Source organism: Dipteris shenzhenensis, chromosome 19, assembly GCF_047967505.1.
Source record: "Dipteris shenzhenensis isolate YYH24624 ecotype China chromosome 19, Dip_SZ_1.0, whole genome shotgun sequence".
Classification (NCBI taxonomy): domain Eukaryota; kingdom Viridiplantae; phylum Streptophyta; class Polypodiopsida; order Gleicheniales; family Dipteridaceae; genus Dipteris; species Dipteris shenzhenensis.
Genome location: NC_141614.1, coordinates 7,468,811 through 7,488,131, shown reverse-complemented (window position 1 = coordinate 7,488,131; position 19,321 = coordinate 7,468,811). Strand labels below are relative to the sequence as shown.

The following is a 19,321-nucleotide window of genomic DNA, read 5'->3' as shown; positions in this document are numbered from 1 at the left end:
CTCCTTGCCTGCACCCTCCGTGAGATGAAAGCATGAAGGCAATCATCATTAGTTAAACCATTGATTTCCAGCACCAATGTGGTCAACTGAGAGATGTAAGAAGACAGAGAGCCCGTTTGCTCCAACTGTCGAAGTTTTAAGCGTGCTTGGAAGTCCGCATTGGCAGGTATGAATTGTTTACGGAGCACGTGTTCAAAACGTTCCCAAGTTAACACACTTTTGCCGTCCTTTTTGAGGAGGGAGGTTGCCAAGGCAATCTTCTTGCCTTCAGTGAGGTCAACAGTATCAAAGTACATGGCGCAATTTTGCGAGCCATTGGTCAACTGTTCAGCGATTTCGTTGACCAGTGTAGGCTTCCGAAAGTTTAATGTCAAGTCTTTTAGTTTTGGAAGCTTGAAGTAAGCGGTAGAGGGCATGGAATTCAGTGTTTTCTACCTCTGGTGGGAACGGGTTCACATAGTCGTCCGGTGGCGTCACGTCATCCTCTGTATGTGTGGTACTGTGAGAATCTTGGAGTTATTGGACTTTTTGGACAAAGTCGGAGATGCTGTCGTGAAGCTGAGAAATTTGAAGTTGAAGTAATGCTTCGCCTTATATGTTTACTTCAGGGGCCTTTTCGGGATTAGGGTTGCTTATCTCCGGAGAGGCTGCACATGAGCGTTGCGACATATCTGAGGTCCTTGTGAGAAAAGCATGAGATTGCGCTCTAGTTTGTACCATTCCTGGAAGAAGATCCGGACTGCTCCCTGAGATTGCTCATGTCGGAGGGGGCAGGCGAGGTAGGATGGAACCACTCGTGGAAATCTGGCAAAGGAGGTCCTATCTGAGGTAACATTGGTGATGCCGAAATGGGTGTTACTACTCGTGAGAGGATAGGAGTAGGTTGTAGAGTCCACGGATCTGAGAAAGATAAGGAGCTGCTGTCGGAAGAGGAGGATATCCAGGAGAAGGAGTGCCTTCAGAGTGTAAATACTGTCTTCGGGAAGGTAAAACGTGTTCAGGAGGATATCTGGGAGCTGAAGGAGGTGGAGAGTACCCTAGAGATGCTGAAACTGAGGGGTAGAAGTCTTTCCAAAGATAGACAACAAACTCGTGTGGAATATCGGGTTCTGGGTATCTACATGTCTCGTGAAACACAACCCAGATTGTGCTGAGGAAGTAGTGTAACTGAGGTGCCTCACGCAGAAGATATAGGATGTCTCCAAGTCACTGGAAGGGCACTTGACACAAAAGACCCACGATGCAAAAGCTCCGAAGTGGGCTGGTTGTGCAATCTGAACACGATATTGAGTGATAGGTGATGCTTGAGGTGTCCTTGAAGGGGCTGAGGCATTACCAGGGTTTCCATGCTTTAAGGAGGTGGCTTTCATTTGCTGTTATTTAATGAGCAGCAAATATCAATATGAAAGAGAATCCTTAGAAATAGAATGGAAAGAATCCACCTGGCATAGATTAGATCTGCCAATTAGTTGCGTAGCAAAGACCCGCAGAACCCTGTCCGGAGGTCCATATTGCTGTCTTTGCAAGCCCATGTGGATATGTGAACAAGAAACAGGTGCCTGGCGAGACTTGCGAGGCAGATAGGGCGTTGGCAGATTGCGTGAAAATTGGCGCACTTTTCCTGCGTTGAAATCGGTGGCCTGGCTAAGGTGGCCTATGTTGAAACCTGTGGGGTACTTGAAACAGGCCTGGGCTTGGCTAGACGGAGTTTGAGGGAAGCAAAGAGCTGCTGTTCACAGGCTATGAGCAGCAGGGACCAGACTGATTTGATTCGTTGGCAGAGGCTGCTTGCAACTGGTGCTGCTTGAGGGAAGTGCTTTGCTCGCTTCCAGGCTGATTTGCGGGCAGCAAGGGCTGATGATTTGGCCAGGAAAGACTGGCTGGAAACCAGGGCAGCAAATCGGTTGATGAAGAGCGGCATATGGCGTGGAAGAGTGTCACGATCTGTGACATATTCCTTTCTCTATTTCTAGACTTATGGATGGTTTGATGAATGGACACTCGTGGAAGGGTATGCCCTTTCGACGGGACACTTCCTATGAGGCACAACCCTTCACAAGAGACATTCTATTGAAGAGACATTCCTATTGTAATGTACCCTCTTATCAAGGGTCACACCCTTCACAAGGGGTACACACCTCTTCATGCACATACACTTTGGAGTACACACCTTCTCATGTGTGACTCTTCACTCTCTATATAAGAGAGGCCCAATTGTATGGATGGGACAATACAGACACTACAGACACTCACGCAATACAAATATTCCTTGTTCTCTGCTATTTCAGTCTCCTTTCTATTCCTTAGCACATTTCTAAATATAGGAGATCTAGGATTTCTTATAGTGGTATCAGAGCAAATCTCGCTCTTGCTTGTAGGAAATGCCTCCCACCTTCTAGCGCCTATCTGATACATCTTTTTCCACTAGAAGGATCCGTGCACATTGTGCATGGAAGAGATGGAGAGAATGAGCGTAAAATTTTTTAGCGCCAACCTTGCCTAAAGTCATCAATGGCCTCTCCATCTCCCACACATCACAAGTTGATGTGAATGGACACGACAAAATCGTGTCTTTTCATGTGCTTGGGCTGTCCCAAAACCAAGGGACGCATCTTTTCCACCATCGGACACACCTTTTGATGAAGAGTTTTGACTCCTCACCCAAGGGATACACCCCATTGGAAAAAAGGACACACCTCTTCGTGTGGGGACACCCCTTCATGAAAAGGTACACCTATTCCAAGGGTCACACCCCTTCGAATAGGCACACCTTTTGGCACCAAGCACTTATAAAAAGGGTACCTAGAGGGGTTAAAAAGAAAAACCCAACCCCAAACCTTAGGTCTACCCTAGATTACCCAAGGGTCAACTAAACCCACCCTTAAATTTTGGGGGCAACCACCCAACCTAGGCAGCCCAAACGAAAAAAGGGCGCACCTTTTCAACGCCCATGCAGATTTTCGTCATTTCGCTCAGCCTACCTGCGCGGCCCCTAGCCTCGCCATTTCGCTCAGCCTACCTGCGCAGCCCCTAGCCATTTCGCTGCCCTGCTCCCCTCGCCATGTGCAGTCTTAGCCTCGCCAGTTTTCCAGCCTTGTTTCCTGCCAGCCTGCAGCGTGAAAACAGCGCCAGCCAGCCTTTTCTGCCGCAAATCAACCTGCAGCCTTGGAAGCCCGCCATTTCTGCCGCGATCCAGCCTGCAACCAGTTTTCGCCATTGACAGCCTGCCGCCCCCCCTTCTGTTTCGCCAGTCATTCCTGACATCAGCAGCTTGGTGCGCCAACCCCTATCGTGATCCAGAATTGGGTACCTTGGAGCCTGTTGCGCCATAGACAACCTGCCCCTTTGTGGCGCTACATTTTTCCTGCCAGATCAGCAGCAGTTTCAGCCTCCTATTGCGATGAAGACAGCCTGTTAAATGCCAGGCCCAGATCTGCTCCTCGCCACCCATTGCAACATGGACCTCCGGACAGAAATCTGCAGGCCTCTTCTACGCAACAAATTGGCAGATGAAATCATTGCCAGGTGGAGTCTTTCCATTCTACTTCTAAGGATTCTCTTGTCATTATTAAATTACAGCAAATGAAAGACGCTTCCTCAAAGCATGGAAACCCCTGGTAATTCACCCGGCATTTCAAGGACACCTCAGGCATCATCTACTACACAATATCGTGTTCAGATTGCACAACCAGCCCATTTCGGAGTTTTTGCATCGTGGGTTTTCTGTGTCACGTGCCCTCCTAGTGATTTGGACCACATCCTATACCTTCTGCGTGAGGCACCTCAGTTACATTACTTCCTCAGCACAGTACAGGTTGTGTTCCACGAGACACGAAGAAAGGATCGATTCGTGGAACAACGGTCACTATCCTCATCGACATTGGTTGCTCTCATAATTTCCTAGCTAGTTCTATGGTCGACAAACTTCGGTTGACCACCAGTCCTAGTCTCATGGACTATCAGATTGAACTTGCAAATGGAACTACCTTCTTGTGCAACACCAGGATCAAAAACTTGTCTTTTGGCATCCAACATTATACGGACAAGTTAAACTTCGACATCATGCCTTTTTCTCGGTACGATGTCATACTTGGACAACAGTGGCTCTACGACTATGATCCATCAATCAGTTTTCGCAGCCATACTATCCAGTTTGTCCACCAGGGAAAACTTATTGAGCTAACTGGTTCTAGGGACTCTCTTCAACCCCAGTTGCCTCTGCCCTACAAGTAAAGAAGTGGGTTCGTAAACGTTAAGTAAAGACTTCACTTCTGTTGGTTACGGTAGTAGAGGAGACACCAACAAAGGATCCTCATGAATACCTCAACCAACCTTTTTTTCCAGCCCTACCTGAATATTTTTCCACAGGAATAGCCAAAGCAGTTATCAGTTTGGCGACCAGTGGATCATCCAATCGAACTTATTCCTAGCAGTAATCCATCGTCGAAACCTCCTTATCGGGTTTCTTACACTCAAAATCCAAAGACAGGTCACCGAACTACTTGACAACGGTCACATTCGGCCCAGTCGCAGCCCTTTCGGATCTCTTGTACTACTTGTGGAAAAAAAGAATAAGTCACGCCTTTGCATCGACTACCGAGCCCTCAACAAGCTCACTATAAAAAACAAGTATCCATTGCCTCGCATCGATGACCTCTTCGATTAACTTCTACACGCAACACAATTCTCAAAGATTGATCTTTGTTCAGGTTATCATCAAATTCGCATACGAGAAGGTGATGAGTACAAAACAGCTTTTCGAACAAAGTATGGACACTATGAATGTTTGGTCATGCCCTTTGGGTTAAACAATGCCCCGGCCACATTCATGACACTAATGAACGACATCTTCAGGCCTTTCCTCCATAAGTTCGTCATCGTTTACCTCGATGACATCCTCGTTTTCAGTAGATCCCTACATGAGCACAAACAACATCTTCACCAAGTTTTTGAAGTTCTCCGTGCAAATTCTCTCTACATCAACATTGAGAAGAGTGAGTTCTTCAAGACCCAACTCGAATATTTGGGACATGTTATTTCAGCTCAAGGCATCTCTGTGGATCCCAAGAAGGTCGAGGTAATCCGAAACTGGCCTACTCCTAAGAATGTTCATGATGTCTGCTCTTTTCTCGGATTGGTAAACTTCTACCATACAAAGGTCTATCAGTTTTTTGAAATCGCAGCTCCTATGTCCGAATTATTGAAAAGCATAGCCGTTTTTCAGTGGCTTCCCGAAACAAACAACATTTCACCAAGTTTTTGAAGTTCTCCGTGCAAATTCTCTCTACATCAATATTGAGAAGAGTGAGTTCTTCAAGACCCAACTCGAATATTTGGGACATGTTATTTCAGCTCAAGGCATCTCTGTGGATCCCAAGAAGATCGAGGTAATCCGAAACTGGGCTACTCCTAAGAATGTTCATGATGTCTGCTCTTTTCTCGGATTGGTAAACTTCTACCATACAAAATCGCAGCTCCTATGTCCGAATTATTGAAAAGCATAGCCGTTTTTCAGTGGCTTCCCGAAACAGAGTATAGTTTCCAACAACTCAAGCAAGCACTTACTACCACACCAGTTATGGCTATTGCTGACCCAAACCTTCCATTTGAGGTCATGACCAACGCTTCCGACATCACTACAGGAGCAGTCTTGATGCAAGAAGGCAGAGTTATTGCTTTTGACAGCCATAAACATTCTGATATCCTAACCCGATACCCGGTTTATGATAAGGAGTTTCTTGCTGTTGTACATGCTTATCGCTCTTGGAAACATAATCTCATGGGAGTCGACTCGGTGGTCAAGACAGACCATCACTCTCTAAAGTATATCTTTACTCAGCCAGTCATGAACGCTTGAGATCTGGACGACTCCGACGCTACTTGGCAATCTGATGAAGACTTACAGCAGTACCCTGACATTTTGCAGCAGTATTTTCAAAATTTACTGTGATATTTTCTACATCAATTCATTATCTCCACCAAGGTCTTATTTTGAGTGGGAGGGGATGTCACGATCTGTGACGTATTTCTTTCTCTATTTCTAGACTTATGGATGGTTTGATGAATGGACACTTGTGGAAGGGTATGCCCTTTCGACGGGACACTTCCTATGAGGCACAACCCTTCACAAGAGACATTCTATTGAAGAGACATTCCTATTGTAATGTACCCTCTCATCAAGGGTCACACCCTTCACAAGGGGTACACACCTCTTCATGCACATACACTTTGGAGTACACACCTTTTCATGTGTGACTCATCACTCTCTATATAAGAGAGGCCCAATTGTATGGATGGGACAATACAGACACTACAGACACTCAAGCAATACGAATATTCCTTGTTCTCTGCTATTTCAGTCTCCTTTCTGTTCCTTAGCACATTTCTAAATATAGTAAATCTAGGATTTTTTACAAAGAGAGGCGAACCTGCATGGCGAAATTCCGTACGGATTGCATCAAATGGGAATCGTCATTTGTTTTTGGCTACCTAGGTTGGGTGGTTGCCAAAAATTAAAACGTGGGTTGCCTTGTCCCTAGGGTAGTCTTGGGTTAGGCCTTGGGTGTAGGGCTGGTTGCCCTTTTTAGGCTCTCTCGGTACCCTTTTGTAGGTTAGTGCTTGGTGCCAAAGGGTGTGCCTATTCTAAGGGGTATGACTCTAGGAATAGGTGTACCTTTTCATGAAGGGGTGTAGCCCTATTTTAAAGAGGGGTGTCCCCACACGAAAAGATGTGTCCTTTTTTCCACAATGGGGTGTGTCCCTTCCGTGAGGAGTCAAAAACTCTTCATCAAAAGGTGCGTCCGATGGTGAAAAAGGTGCATCCCTTGGTTTTGGGACAGCCCAAGCACATCAAAAGACACGATTTTTGTCATGTCCATTCACATCAACTTGTGATGTGAGGGAGATGGAGAGGCCACTGAGGACTTTAGGTGGGATTGGCGCTAAAAATTTTTACACTCATTCTCTCCATCTCTTCCATGCACCAAAGTGCATGGATATCCTTCTAGGGGATGTAGATGTGTATCAGATAGGTGCTAGAAGGTAGGGGGCATTTCCTACAGGCAGGAGCTAAATTTGCTTTGATACCACTGTAAGAAATCTGAGATTTACTTTTCTAGAAATGTGCTAAGGAATAGAAAGGAGACTGAAATAGTAGAGAACAAGGAATTGTATTGCTTGAGTGTCTATAGTGTGTCATCCATACAGTTGGGCCTCTCTTAGATAGAGAGTGAAGAGTCACACATGAAAAGGTGTGTACTCCAAAGTGTATGTGCATGAAGAGGTGTGTACCCCTTGTGAAGGGTGTGACCCTTGATGAGAGGGTACATTACAATGGTAGTGTCTCTTCAATAGAATGTCTCTTGTGAAGGGGGTTGTGCCTCATAGCAAGTGTCCTGTCGAAAGGGCATACCCGTGTCGAGCATCATTGCTTGGAACATTTGGGTTGCCTGTTGCAGTTTTGTGATGGGAGGCCATTAGGTACTCTAGTAGCCACCTTGGTCACCATCTGGCAGGATATTATCTCCCTTGTGCGTCATTTGGGAGCATGGGACTTTGGGTCTAGAGCGACCACCAAAAGATGTGGCCTGCAGGTATCTTCTATGTTGTTACCGCGACAGCTATTTGCTGGTGTATAGATCCTCACCTTGGCTGTTAGTCCTTGTTCCAGAGATTCCCTAGGCAGTGAGCTGAGTTCTCTGGAAACAGTCTGGTTTTTTTGGCAGCCAGGTGATTGTTTTCTTTTCCCGTGATCAGTGCCTTTTGGATTGCTGATTTGTATGGTTGATTTTCAAAGTTTAATGGAAGGTTCTTTTCTCTGGGGCGAAAAAAATTGTCAACCCCTAGGATAGAGAGGGTGACACAAGATATTGCAATTACACTAGGCGACTTTCTTGTGAATGATTTTAAGGTGTTGATAATGAGATACTTTAATCATCACAAGCAATTGTGGTTTTTTGATTAGCATTCTCCTTTAGTGCTAATCTTTCTCTCAAACATTATTGCATAAACAAGCTTTTGAGTCTCTTTGGGCAATGGATTTTGGATTGGCTCATGCTTCCACATCAAAAGTGTCAGCCCTAGGTGAAAGAGGCTGACACAACATACTTTTTTTTTTTTTTTTGGGTAAATCCATGATTATATTATCAGCAAAATTTACATGAGGGTCTCAAAAAAGCAGAGAGCCTCAACAGGAAATCAAAAGCAAAGAAAAACTATTTCCAGGCATGACTGAGGAAGATCTCCTTGATGGCAAGCATCATAGATAGATTGCCGTAGGGAGAGTCTGAAATATTCATAAGATTGCAAGAACGGATTCCCAAAATATCGCATGTTGTGATCCTGCCATATGGTCCAAAAAGCCCAATATCTAACCCAGTTCAAAAATAAAGAGTAATGGACCAGGGTTGCAGGAAGTCTGCCAAAAAGCCAAAAATGTTTCCCAAAAGGAGAGTTAGGGAAACGACACAACATACACAACATAGTGTGATACTTTAATGACTAGAGTGAAAGAGCATATATGAAGAAGGAGAAATATTGGGAATTGTTGTGCCTATGGATGAATGTTGATCCATGAACATGGAGAAGCTATGCTATTGGGAGTTGTGCCTGTTGATGAATATCCACCTATTTCCTTCGGTGAAGATTCACTGCCGATTGAATGACATGTTTCCTTTCATGAGTGTTGTTGACATCACAAATGCATAAAGGGTATAAGGATGTCACAGTCATGGCATATAGGGGTTATAAGGATGTCACAGTTCATGGCATATAGGGGGGGTGAGAGGAACTTGGTTTGTACATTCACAGCTCAAAATATTGGAGTGGTTCTAGCTAGTTGTATTGTATCATTTGAAGACTTCCTATTAGAGAGAATTGCCTCACTAGCCTATCAACATTGACTAGGCCAATAGGCCTTTATCAGATCTCTAGGCTTTAGTGCTTTATAATGGACTGCAATGGTAGGTGGATGTAAGTACACAGACAGTTTCTGCAGCTTGGTCAATATGAGTGACTAACTGGCAGCAGCTACACGATGTTATAACTCATTTTATTTGTTTTGTTGTCATCTTTTCTTGGCAACTCTGGGAAGAATCTAGCTAATTTATCATTTGTTGATAAGCTGTCTGTCTCAAGGCATACCATTAATGTGATGCTATTGTCAGTTTGATCATTATTTATGAGCTTTCATCTGTTTGGAGGTTTTCAGCTGCTTGTTTCCGAGAAAAATCTTATTGTGAGAGAGGAAGCCTGCCGCATTGGTCTACTATTTGGTGGGTTCACGGGATGCTACCATGCAGCACGATGCATTATGCGAAGAATGAGAGACAAGGAAACTGCATTAAATGAGTATGTGGAACTTGTTGTTTCATTGGAAATGTTATTGAACTTTATGGGCATTCTTGCTTTTCATTTTGGACATTCTTGTTCGATTTCATGTTGTGACTTTGGATTCGCTTGTTACAGATTTACTGCAGGAGCTGTTGCTGGTCTTTCTGTTCTGGCCTTGGAGGATCCTAGCAGGAGACGAACTTTTGCTTTGTATCTCCTTGCAAGAGTTGCACAGGTAACCCACAAATATGTCCTTTTCTGTTGAAATATAGGGATTGCCAATACCTGCATTATCGTTATCCCAAAATGTTTAAATTACATGTTACTGCTGTGTGACAATGTGAATGATCAGTCTGCATACAACTCTGCCAAAGCCAAGAATAAGTTCCATCTCTGGGGCAGCCACTGGAGACATGGTGATACCCTGCTGTTTGCCATAGCATGTGCACAGGTAACACTGTCACATATTTAGTTGGATTCCTCTTCACTTTCTGGGAAGAATTTCAAGAACTGTGGTAACTCCAGCTCTGTATGCTCCTCTTCACAGGTCATGTATGCATATGTAATGCGCCCTGAGACCTTGCCTGAGTCGTACCTGGAATTTATCGTCAAGACTGGGCCAATTGGAAAGCCAGTGCTCAAGGCTGTCCGGGAGAGTTGCAGAGGTGAGCCTGTTGATGTGGCTGCTCTGTCAGCTTTTGTGATGAGCAGGACGGGTGGTGCACCATTTAAAATAGATCCCAGTGCTGCACTCATTCCGTGCTCAGCAGTTCATCCAGACACACCGTCCTGTATTGGACATACTAGCAGAGCAGCACGTTCCACATTCAAGAAAACATTCCCGCTCTACTTGTCACTCACATTTGTACCATTTGTTGTCCTAAATCTTCAGAAGGTAAAGTTATTATAGGGGTGTTACTGTTGCTGTGATATTCAATTATGTAATCTAGATAAGGTTCTGCTGTGCTTCAAGCACATGCTCAAGCTAATTGACTGGGGATTCTTGGTAAACCTTGCTTGCGACTAGGCTTGTATAGTCATAGCTTTGAAGAATGTAAAGCTGTTGCTGCAAATAAGCCAGTACAAAGATACTTTTTATGTGTAGCTTTCTTCTGAATAGGCTCTGGCATTTGCCTTAAAAACAACAGCACATAAAGTATGAGGGTTCCTGCTTGGATGATTTTGTTTGGAGGCTTGAGATATGTAAGAGGTTTGTACGTCCTTAAGGAATCAAAACTACTGTGTATGGAAGTCAATTTGTTAATGACATTTTTAAGTTGTTGTCATAGGGTCTGTCAACGTTGCACACATTACAGAAGCATAAACGAGAGAGAGAGAGAGAGAGAGAGAGAGAGAGAGAGAGAGAACTTCGTTTATAACTTGGAGAATACCGTGCCAGCAAATGGGGGGTGTGATGAATTGAATGAAACACCTAAAGAGTGGCAAGGGGACTCTATTTATAGGGGAAGCCCGGTCAGCAAACCCACCGACCAGGTCTTTTGACCTGGCCAACCATATCTGGTTGAATTGACCCGACTTGGTCAGGTTGGTTAACCTGACCTTGGTCTGGGTCTTGGGGTGGCCTTTATCTGGCCTTGTCTGGCCCATACAGTAGCCTATACAAGGCCCTAAATAGCCTTTGGGGCCTGCTAACTCATTGAGAAAGAATTACTTGACTATACCTCTGTCTAGGCGGGCACACCCACATAGAAGCCCTCGCTCACCACACATGAGATGCAGTATATACTAACAAAAGCAACTTAAGGAATATAATCCATAGTGCAGTTCTAGTATGAGTGCCCATGCCGTGCTTTGGGTGCCACAATCCACTTGCTATTTGAGCCTTTTAAAGTAATCCTTGTCTCGGCGTTCAAGTATGCATGCTTTCGATCCTTTGATCCTGAGCTTATGATCTTTTCATCTCGTAACTTGTAAGTCAATGTTCTACTTGAATGCTGAGGTAGAACCTGTTGACCTGTTGGGTGTGGGAAGCAATGGAAGCGGAGTGGAATGCAAGGGAGCAAACAACAAGCTGAAGCAAATGTGAGTACTTGCAAATCGATAATGAGAAAGTACAAAGGGCCACCCAAAGTCAACCATATGGTTGACCAGTGAAGTCAACCTAAGGGTTGACTGAGTCCTAAGACTAGCCATACCAGGGCTAAGTGCTAACAAACCTAAGGGTTGACTGAGTCCTAAGACTAGCCATACCAGGGCTAAGTGCTAACAAACCCCCCTCCATGGTATGGCTGAAGTATCCTAGATACATCTCAGGTATACTTGGAAACTATATCACGGCTGCACATATTTGTCCAAGGTGGATATAGCAACCTTTGACAATACAGGGAGATCAACCTCTTCCACTAAATCCCCATGAAGGAATGCAGTCTTGATGTCCAATTTATGGACCTCCCAATGCTTATGAGATGCAAGAGCAATGACATAGCGAATGGTCGTGATGCGTGAAGTGGGAGAAAGTATCCTTCAAAGTCAATACCATGCTGATGGGCATAACCTTTTGCAACAAGGTGAGCTTTGTAGGGATCAACACTGCCATCAGCTTTGCGCTTTAATTTGTAAACCCACTTTGTGCCGATCGATGGCACGCTTGCGTGCAGGCAAACACACAAGTCCCATGTGCGAGCTTGAATGGAATGACTTTCAAATGCATCTTTGTGACATAGATGCTCCTCATTACAGGCAGTGGCAATTAAAGCTACAGCCAACAAATTGCCTTGCATCTGTTGTGCACCTCTAGTGCGCGCAGGCAAAGGCTCAGCCTGCTCGCTGTCCTTGAGGATATCCAAAAGCTAATGAGGGACTGATTTTTGATGTCTCATGACAGCCCTCTCCTCTTGAACTGCTTGCTCGATAGCATGGCCATCTGGTGGTGGAAAATCAGGCTGAGCAGGAGCAACGAGAGGAGGATTGGTGCTGGTAGAAGCATGTGGCATGGTGTTCTGCACTGTGGCATCTGTATCTGTGAAAGGCGGAATAGAATCAACACATCAGAGGCTTCCAGTGAAGGCTGTGTCAACAGTGCAGCCAAGTTAAAGGGGCATGCTCAGCAAAAACCACATCCCTACTGACAATCACCTTGCATGTGCTAGGCTGAAACAACTTGTAACCTTTGCTTTGAGAGCTGTAGCCAATAAAGATGCATTTGACAGCCTTATCATCAAGCTTATGCCTCAATTGAGAGCGTACATGCACATACGCAAGAGACCCTAACACTGGCATGTGAGAAATGACCGTTAGAAATTAACCCAACAGAGGGTACACACAGCAGAAGACTTGTAGTAATGCCCAGGAGCTCACACAGTGTGCGGTGTTGGGTGTGGAATCACAAACTTCTTTACTTAATGTGCGTCACATAGATGTGCAGACTCATCAATAGACAATGAACCAGCCAGATAGAGAAACCACCAAAATATATTTCCGTCCAAAACTATGAACACAATACAAAATAGACAGATCCAGAGTCCCACCAATGGTGTGGTCCTCTGATCTAACCACAAGGTCCTTCTTCAATCTGCTGGCTATCTCTAGACTCGAGCCCGCGTGCTCCACCTCGAGCGTAAGTAGACTTTCCGTCTAGATCCCTTCCACCTTGCTGTCTTTGCACCAGCCAAGGTGGGCAGCACCCTCAGCTAAGTCTGCAGCTACTGTATGCCCTCTTCTCCTCCAGTGATGAGGCCCAAGACAAGCTTCTTGCTGCTCCTTTGATGGGGCTTTTCTGCCGCTCCAAGTGATATGAAATGAGGCTCAAATGGCCTCTTTATATAGGCCCCAAGGGGGCTGGTAAAAAAAACCGACCAGCCTGTTACAGACTGGCCGACCAGTTTGTGGCTGGTCCAGCCCTAAAAGGGCACACCCCCCCAGGGCTTTTGGCCCACACTTTCAGGGTCCTCTGGCCCTCCTTTCAAGGCAGGTCTCCAGCCTATAAAAGGCCTGCCTCCTGCCCACTGACAGCCACAGTTCCTGCTGCAGATCTGGGCCTGCACATCTTGCCATATCTGCGCCTCTGCCAGGCCCTCTTCCCAGCCACGTGTCCTGTGCCGTACACTGCTGATGTCATCGCGCCCTGCCAGGTCAGATCTAGGGCTTGCTGTCCCGCCTTCTGCTTTCTTCTCTTGTGAGGTGCTGCCCATGTGACAGCCCCCTCTCTCTTTCTTCTCTGGGCATCTTCTGCCCTAGGTCTCCCTCCCCCACGCTCTCCTCATTTGGGGGCTTACAGATGGGGAGGTGACCTTTCCAACAATGACAGGCTTATGACGTGTCCATGCCCGAGTGGGTGCTCGGTTGAGCACATAGATGGCACACATAATTGCATCCAACCAGAATTTATTAGGCAAAGACTTTCCCTTAGGCATGCACTTGCCCATTTTCATTTCGGTTCTATTCTTGTGCTTGGCAAGTCCATTTTGTTGCGGATCCTAGACCACTGTGTAGTGATGAATGATACCCGCGGCTACTAAAAAATCAGAAAATTCCCAGGACAAGTACTCACCCCCCTTGTCAATGCGGAAGGTCAAGAGTTTCTCCCCACTCTCATTCTCTGCCAAGGCAATCCAATGCTTGAAGCAAGAGAAGACATCTGATTTCAGCTTCATGGGATATATCCAAGTGAACCTGGTGAAGTCATCTATAAAAGTAACAAAGTAATAGTACCCCCCAAGTGAAATTGTCTGCATTGGTCCGCACACATCACTTGCAACTTCTTGAAATGGAATCCTATGCATTTTACCCAACAAGCAGCCATGTTTTTTAAGTGCATGCATGTGTAGAAGGTCTACGACCATGTCATGTGAATGCATCTTCAGCAAACTGTTGAAGTTGAGATGTCCCAATCTCTCATGCCATAGATGTGTATTAGAAATTACAGATTCAGCCATAGCATTAGCTTCTATAGTAGCCTGTTCTGCATATATGTCAAGATGATATAGCCCTAAATCAAGTGTTCCATTAAGTACAATATAGTTGCCGTACCGATTATCATAAATGCCACAGCGATAACCATAAAAAAGAACTCTGAAGCCATGTGTGGAGATGGCTGAGATAGAAATTAGATTCTTTTTGATACGTGGAACATATACAAGTGGAATGGTATCACCTGACACTATAGTGACAAGCACTTGACCAATCCCTTTGACGGGGATATGCTGCATTATTTGCACAAGTGACAGTGCCCTCCTTTGGAACACCACTCAATGTGTGATAGATTTTGCAGGAATTGATATGCTTGGAAGCACCACTATCGAAGTACTAGTCCGAGGCAGAGTCTGAGGCTACAAAAGCTGAATCATGCAGAGTAGATTTATAATGACACTCCACAATAAATGCCCACCCATCATAAGCAAGATTGGCTGCCTCTGTATTCGTGACATTAGCAGCTGGAGTATTTGTGACAACAAGACCTCGCTCTCCTGGCTGTCCCTGCTGCTTCTTCTCGGAAGCAATACGCTTTCGGCACTCAGAGATGTCATGACCTGGTTTTCTATAATAATTGCAGCGTTTATTCTTCTTTCCATCAACAGGAGAGGAAGAGGATGAGGTACCTGATGTAGGTTTGGTCTTGATGTAATTTCCCCCCTATTTCTTTGCTCTTATGATCAGTAGCAAAGGCTTGATCTGCATGAGTAGAAGCAGCCTGTTTTGGCGACCTTTTTCTCCTACAAAAGTAGGGATTAAAAGAATAGTGGTTGGGACTACTCATGGCCACTAGTCTAAGTGTTGTAGCAAATCCCTGATATGAGTCAGGGAGTCCATCGAGCGTGGTGGACACAACCTGTGAGTCTGGTACAATCTGGTACATTGATGAGCTGCTCTCTGAAGTCCTTGACTTGTGTCAAATAGGCATCCATGTTGCCCCCTTCATTCATCTTAACATTGTCAAGCTGCCTGCGCAAATAAGCAACTCTGGCCGCATTGTTGATATAGACTTGCCAAAGTGTCCCATGCAGCCTTGGCTGTTTTGCAAGACGGAATGAGAGGTATAACAACTCTCTTGCAATTCATCGCAATCACCGCATGTGCCTGTGCATCTCGCTGATCCCAATGAGTTTGTTCTTGTGTTGGAGGGTCGGCGGTAGGCATTGAGGGAGTAGTGGTACATGAACCAGAAGTGGCAGAAGTGGCTGCAGTGGCAACATGTACTGTTATGGATAAATTTGACCAACGAAAAAGGCATAAATATGTGTGTGTGCTTGTATGTGTGGCAATAGTATAATAAAATATGGAGTGCATAGGGCCCAGGGTTGAGGTAGCAGGGCATGACCATGTGCCACCCTTCCATGTAAGAGGACCCATAAGGTGTGATCCATGGTAGTAATATTATAAAATGTAAGGTAGCATGGCTTCTCCATGTGCCACCCCTCTACCTAGGCTTGGGAGAAGTAATATAAAATAGGTGGAGATGGATATTATATTGGGTTATTCCCTTCATATAGGATAGGCCCATGTGGGGGAGGTATAGATAGTCCAAGGATGCAAGTTAAATAATGGGGAAAGTAGGATGAGGTGGCAAGATTCCTTGTGCCAACCCTCAACTTGTCCTCCTAGAGGTTTGAACATATTATAAAATTGGGAGAGACCAAGGGAGTATCATAGACTTGAGATATGGGACTTGATTTATGTGGAAAAATGAGGTAAAGGGTTGTCGCACACAATTGGGAGTGCGTAACCGCCTAGCTCACATGGGAGACTTTTCCACACACACCATACATGTGGGAGGATGTATTTATTGGGAGAGAGCCCCTCTCTTGGCTATAAAAGGAGGAGGCTATTCCTTGATGAGACACGCTCATTCTTGTAAAGCCACCTAGCTAGTACTTTGATTTCTCCCTTCCCTTCCTTTTAAAATAAAGCATGGTCCTCTTTCCTTGATGTCTCCATCTTACATTCCTCCTCCCATCATGTACATGCTTCTCTTCCCCCTCTCCCTTTCCCCTTGTGTCATAGTCTCTCTCTTCATTCCCTCCCCTTCTAATTCCTTTTCCCCTCCCATGATAACGCTTCGTCCTCACGTTCTTCTTTCCTCTATGGCCCTCGAGCGTCGCCATGCTTAGCCTCTAGCCTCTGGTCCTGATTTCTTTTCCGGCTAATAGTACCTTCGATGAAGAGACAGGTCTAGTTTCTGGTCTACATACAATTTCCCAAAAGTTCTTGGACACCAACAGGTGGCACACCAAGTACAACCACATGGGATAATTGGTGCCATCAAGCTTGTCCTCAACAACAAGCATCCCAAAAGATTCATGGTTTGCCATTGCAAATGAAAATCCCGAAAAAATAAAAGTGCTTTGCAAGTGTCACAGCTTCAAGGCTACAATGCAAAGAGCTGGCTGCCCAAGTATCTGACTGCTTGCTGCAAATGTCAGACAAAAATGACAGCAAATGTTTGCAGGTGTCAATGCCAAGATGGCTGCTCCAACACTGAGCAAAATGCACAAGCTGTCCCCAAAATGACCTATAAGAAAATATCTGTCCAATCAAGGGATCCTCCTGCAAATAGTTGTGCTGCAAATGATCAGCCCAAATCAAAGGGCAAATGTTTGCAAATCTGTCCAATGCAAATTTGAGCTGAATCTGTCCCAAATGGTGGCTGAAGGCCACAAATGTCAAAGGACAAATGGCCCAAATCAAAGGGCAAATGCAAATAGAACCCAAATTTGGTTTTGTCAAGCAAAGAATGCTGCAAATATCAGCAAATCTGGCAAAAGCCCCAAATTTGGAGAGGGCAATTATGCCAAAAAGAGGGCAAATTGGTAAAAGCCCCAAAATAAGCTGTAATTTTGCAAATGTAACCAAATTTGCTGCAATTTCTTGCCAATATTACTGAAAAATCCCCAATTTCATATCAAAACAGCCAAATGTCAGTGCTATTTAGGCAAATGTGACAAAATAACCTGCAAATCTGAAAATATCTTGCAATCTGCAAGCAATAGATCCAAAATTCCCAACGTTGGAGTTGCAATGGAGTAAAAATTAGGACAAATACTGCAAAAGCCCCAAATTGTGACCAAAAGGAGCAAATGTCACTACAAATGTACAAATGTAACACAAAAGCCCCAATTTCTAGAGCAAAGTCACCTCAATGTCACTACAATGTGTGCAAATGTGGCATAAAAGAGGGTGAAAAGCTTCAAATCCGATTGTACCAGGCAAATCTGAGTCAAGAGGGAGAAAATCCCAACAAAATGGTGATAGAGTAGGGTGGAGCAGCTGGAGGAAGGCCCAAATGAGTGAAAAGAGTCCAGAACTGAGCAAAAAATCTCAAAAAAATAGCCCAAAAATGCTAAAAATCCACTTTTGACAGGCCGTATGGATTCCTGGTGGTGTCGTTCACGTGTCTGTACGATTTGTAGATGTTCTTACAACTGTATGGACAAATTTTTTCTAGGCCCAAATGTTGTGGGACAGGGTCGTTTGTATGTGGGCAGCTCAGACAGTTTTTCCCAGCCAAAATGGTGTGGGACAGGGTCGTTTGTATGTGGGCGACTCAGAAATTTCAAAAAATGTCGAAATCAAACCTCGAAAAGTAAAAAAACAGCCGTTGGACTGTTTTTCTACTCCAAAACAGGTTACTGGCGACAAAATGAGGCACATGACTGAACTGGAGCAAAATAACAGGTAGGAGCAATGGGAGGCTGAGTAATGAGCACGGGGGGAGGCAGGTAGGAACAAGAGAACTCGCTCTGATACCATTGTTGGATGTCGGAAGCAGTGGAACGGAGTGGAATGCAAGGGAGCAATCAAGAAGCTGAAGCAAACGTGAGTACTTGCAAATGAATAATGAGAAAGTACAAAGGAGTGGCCTAGTTGACCAATGAAGTCAACCATATGGTTGACCAATGAAGTCAACCAAATGGTTGACTAAGTCTTACACTTCTTTCCTTCACCTACCATATCAGGAGTTGTGCAAGGAATGGTGCTGATATCCAATAGAGAGCGTGGCTTCTAGGAATTGTAATTCTGGTGGAAATTTTGTGTTTATACGGTTATACTTTCTCTTTTTATCTTTCTTTCTTGCATAGACTATTTTTGAAGAAAGATTGCTTTTTCTTTTGTGAATCATACACATGGTGAAATATCTCACATGGTATTAGAGCCAAGTGGATTAAATTGAGAGAAACGACCACTAGAAGATCACAACAGTAATATGATTAATAATTTTGAGCCTTTGTTTGTAGCGATCAAAGTAGCAGAAATAAGTCCAGCACCACTAGCCCACAAGAGGCCGTCAGCAACAGATAGCAAAAGGCAGAAGGAATGCCCTTGACTAGGTACTACAACCTTGCCATTTCTTTTCAGCATACCATCCCTTATGGTATATCTTGCATATGTTTGGTCTTTTTTAGATGCCAGGTCATCCTTTTCGTTTTCCTCGGGTTTTAACACATGAGCCTTAGGCCATAGACTCTGGACAAACTCGTCCACCTTTTGAGTTTCTCTAATCTCAGTCATTAGAGCACTCTCTAATACCGTGAAACTCATGTTATGCATAATGCGTGACAACGCATCAGCAACTTTATTATCTTTTCCTCTTCGGTACCGAATCGTCAAATTAAACTCCTGCATGAGCTCTGCCCACCTAGCTTGACGGCCCCTCAAGTCATGCTGTTTACAAAAATGTTTCAGAGTATCATGATCCACATCCACATAAAACTCTGAACCATACAAATAATGCCTCCATGTTTTCAAAGCATGGATAACAGCATACAACTCTAATTCATGAGTTGGCCAATTCCTTTGAGAGGGAGAAAGCTTCTTGCTTTCAAAGGCTACTAGCCTTCCCTCTTCAAGGAGAACTGCTCCTATCGCAATGCCACTTGCATCGGTTTCCAGAAACAACGGTTTCTAGGGATCAACTATTTTTAACACCGGTCCTGTGACCACAGCTTGTTTTATGGTGTTAAAACTTTCTTGTTGATTCTATCCCCATATAAAAGGTACTTTATTTGAGGTTAGATCAATCAATGGCGATACTATT

General features: G+C 44.6%; 1 protein-coding gene across 1 annotated transcript in view; it reads left to right on the top strand.

The window, feature by feature from the left end:
- The window catches only part of LOC147890006 (uncharacterized), a 35,747-nt gene that overhangs the window by 1,004 nt on the left and 15,422 nt on the right, over window positions 1-19,321 (top strand). The window contains exons 2-5 of the mRNA XM_087390632.1: window positions 9,209-9,348; window positions 9,466-9,565; window positions 9,683-9,781; window positions 9,878-10,225. Coding sequence (XP_087246758.1) covers window positions 9,209-9,348; window positions 9,466-9,565; window positions 9,683-9,781; window positions 9,878-10,225 — 687 coding nt within the window. The remainder of the gene's footprint in view (window positions 1-9,208; window positions 9,349-9,465; window positions 9,566-9,682; window positions 9,782-9,877; window positions 10,226-19,321) is intronic.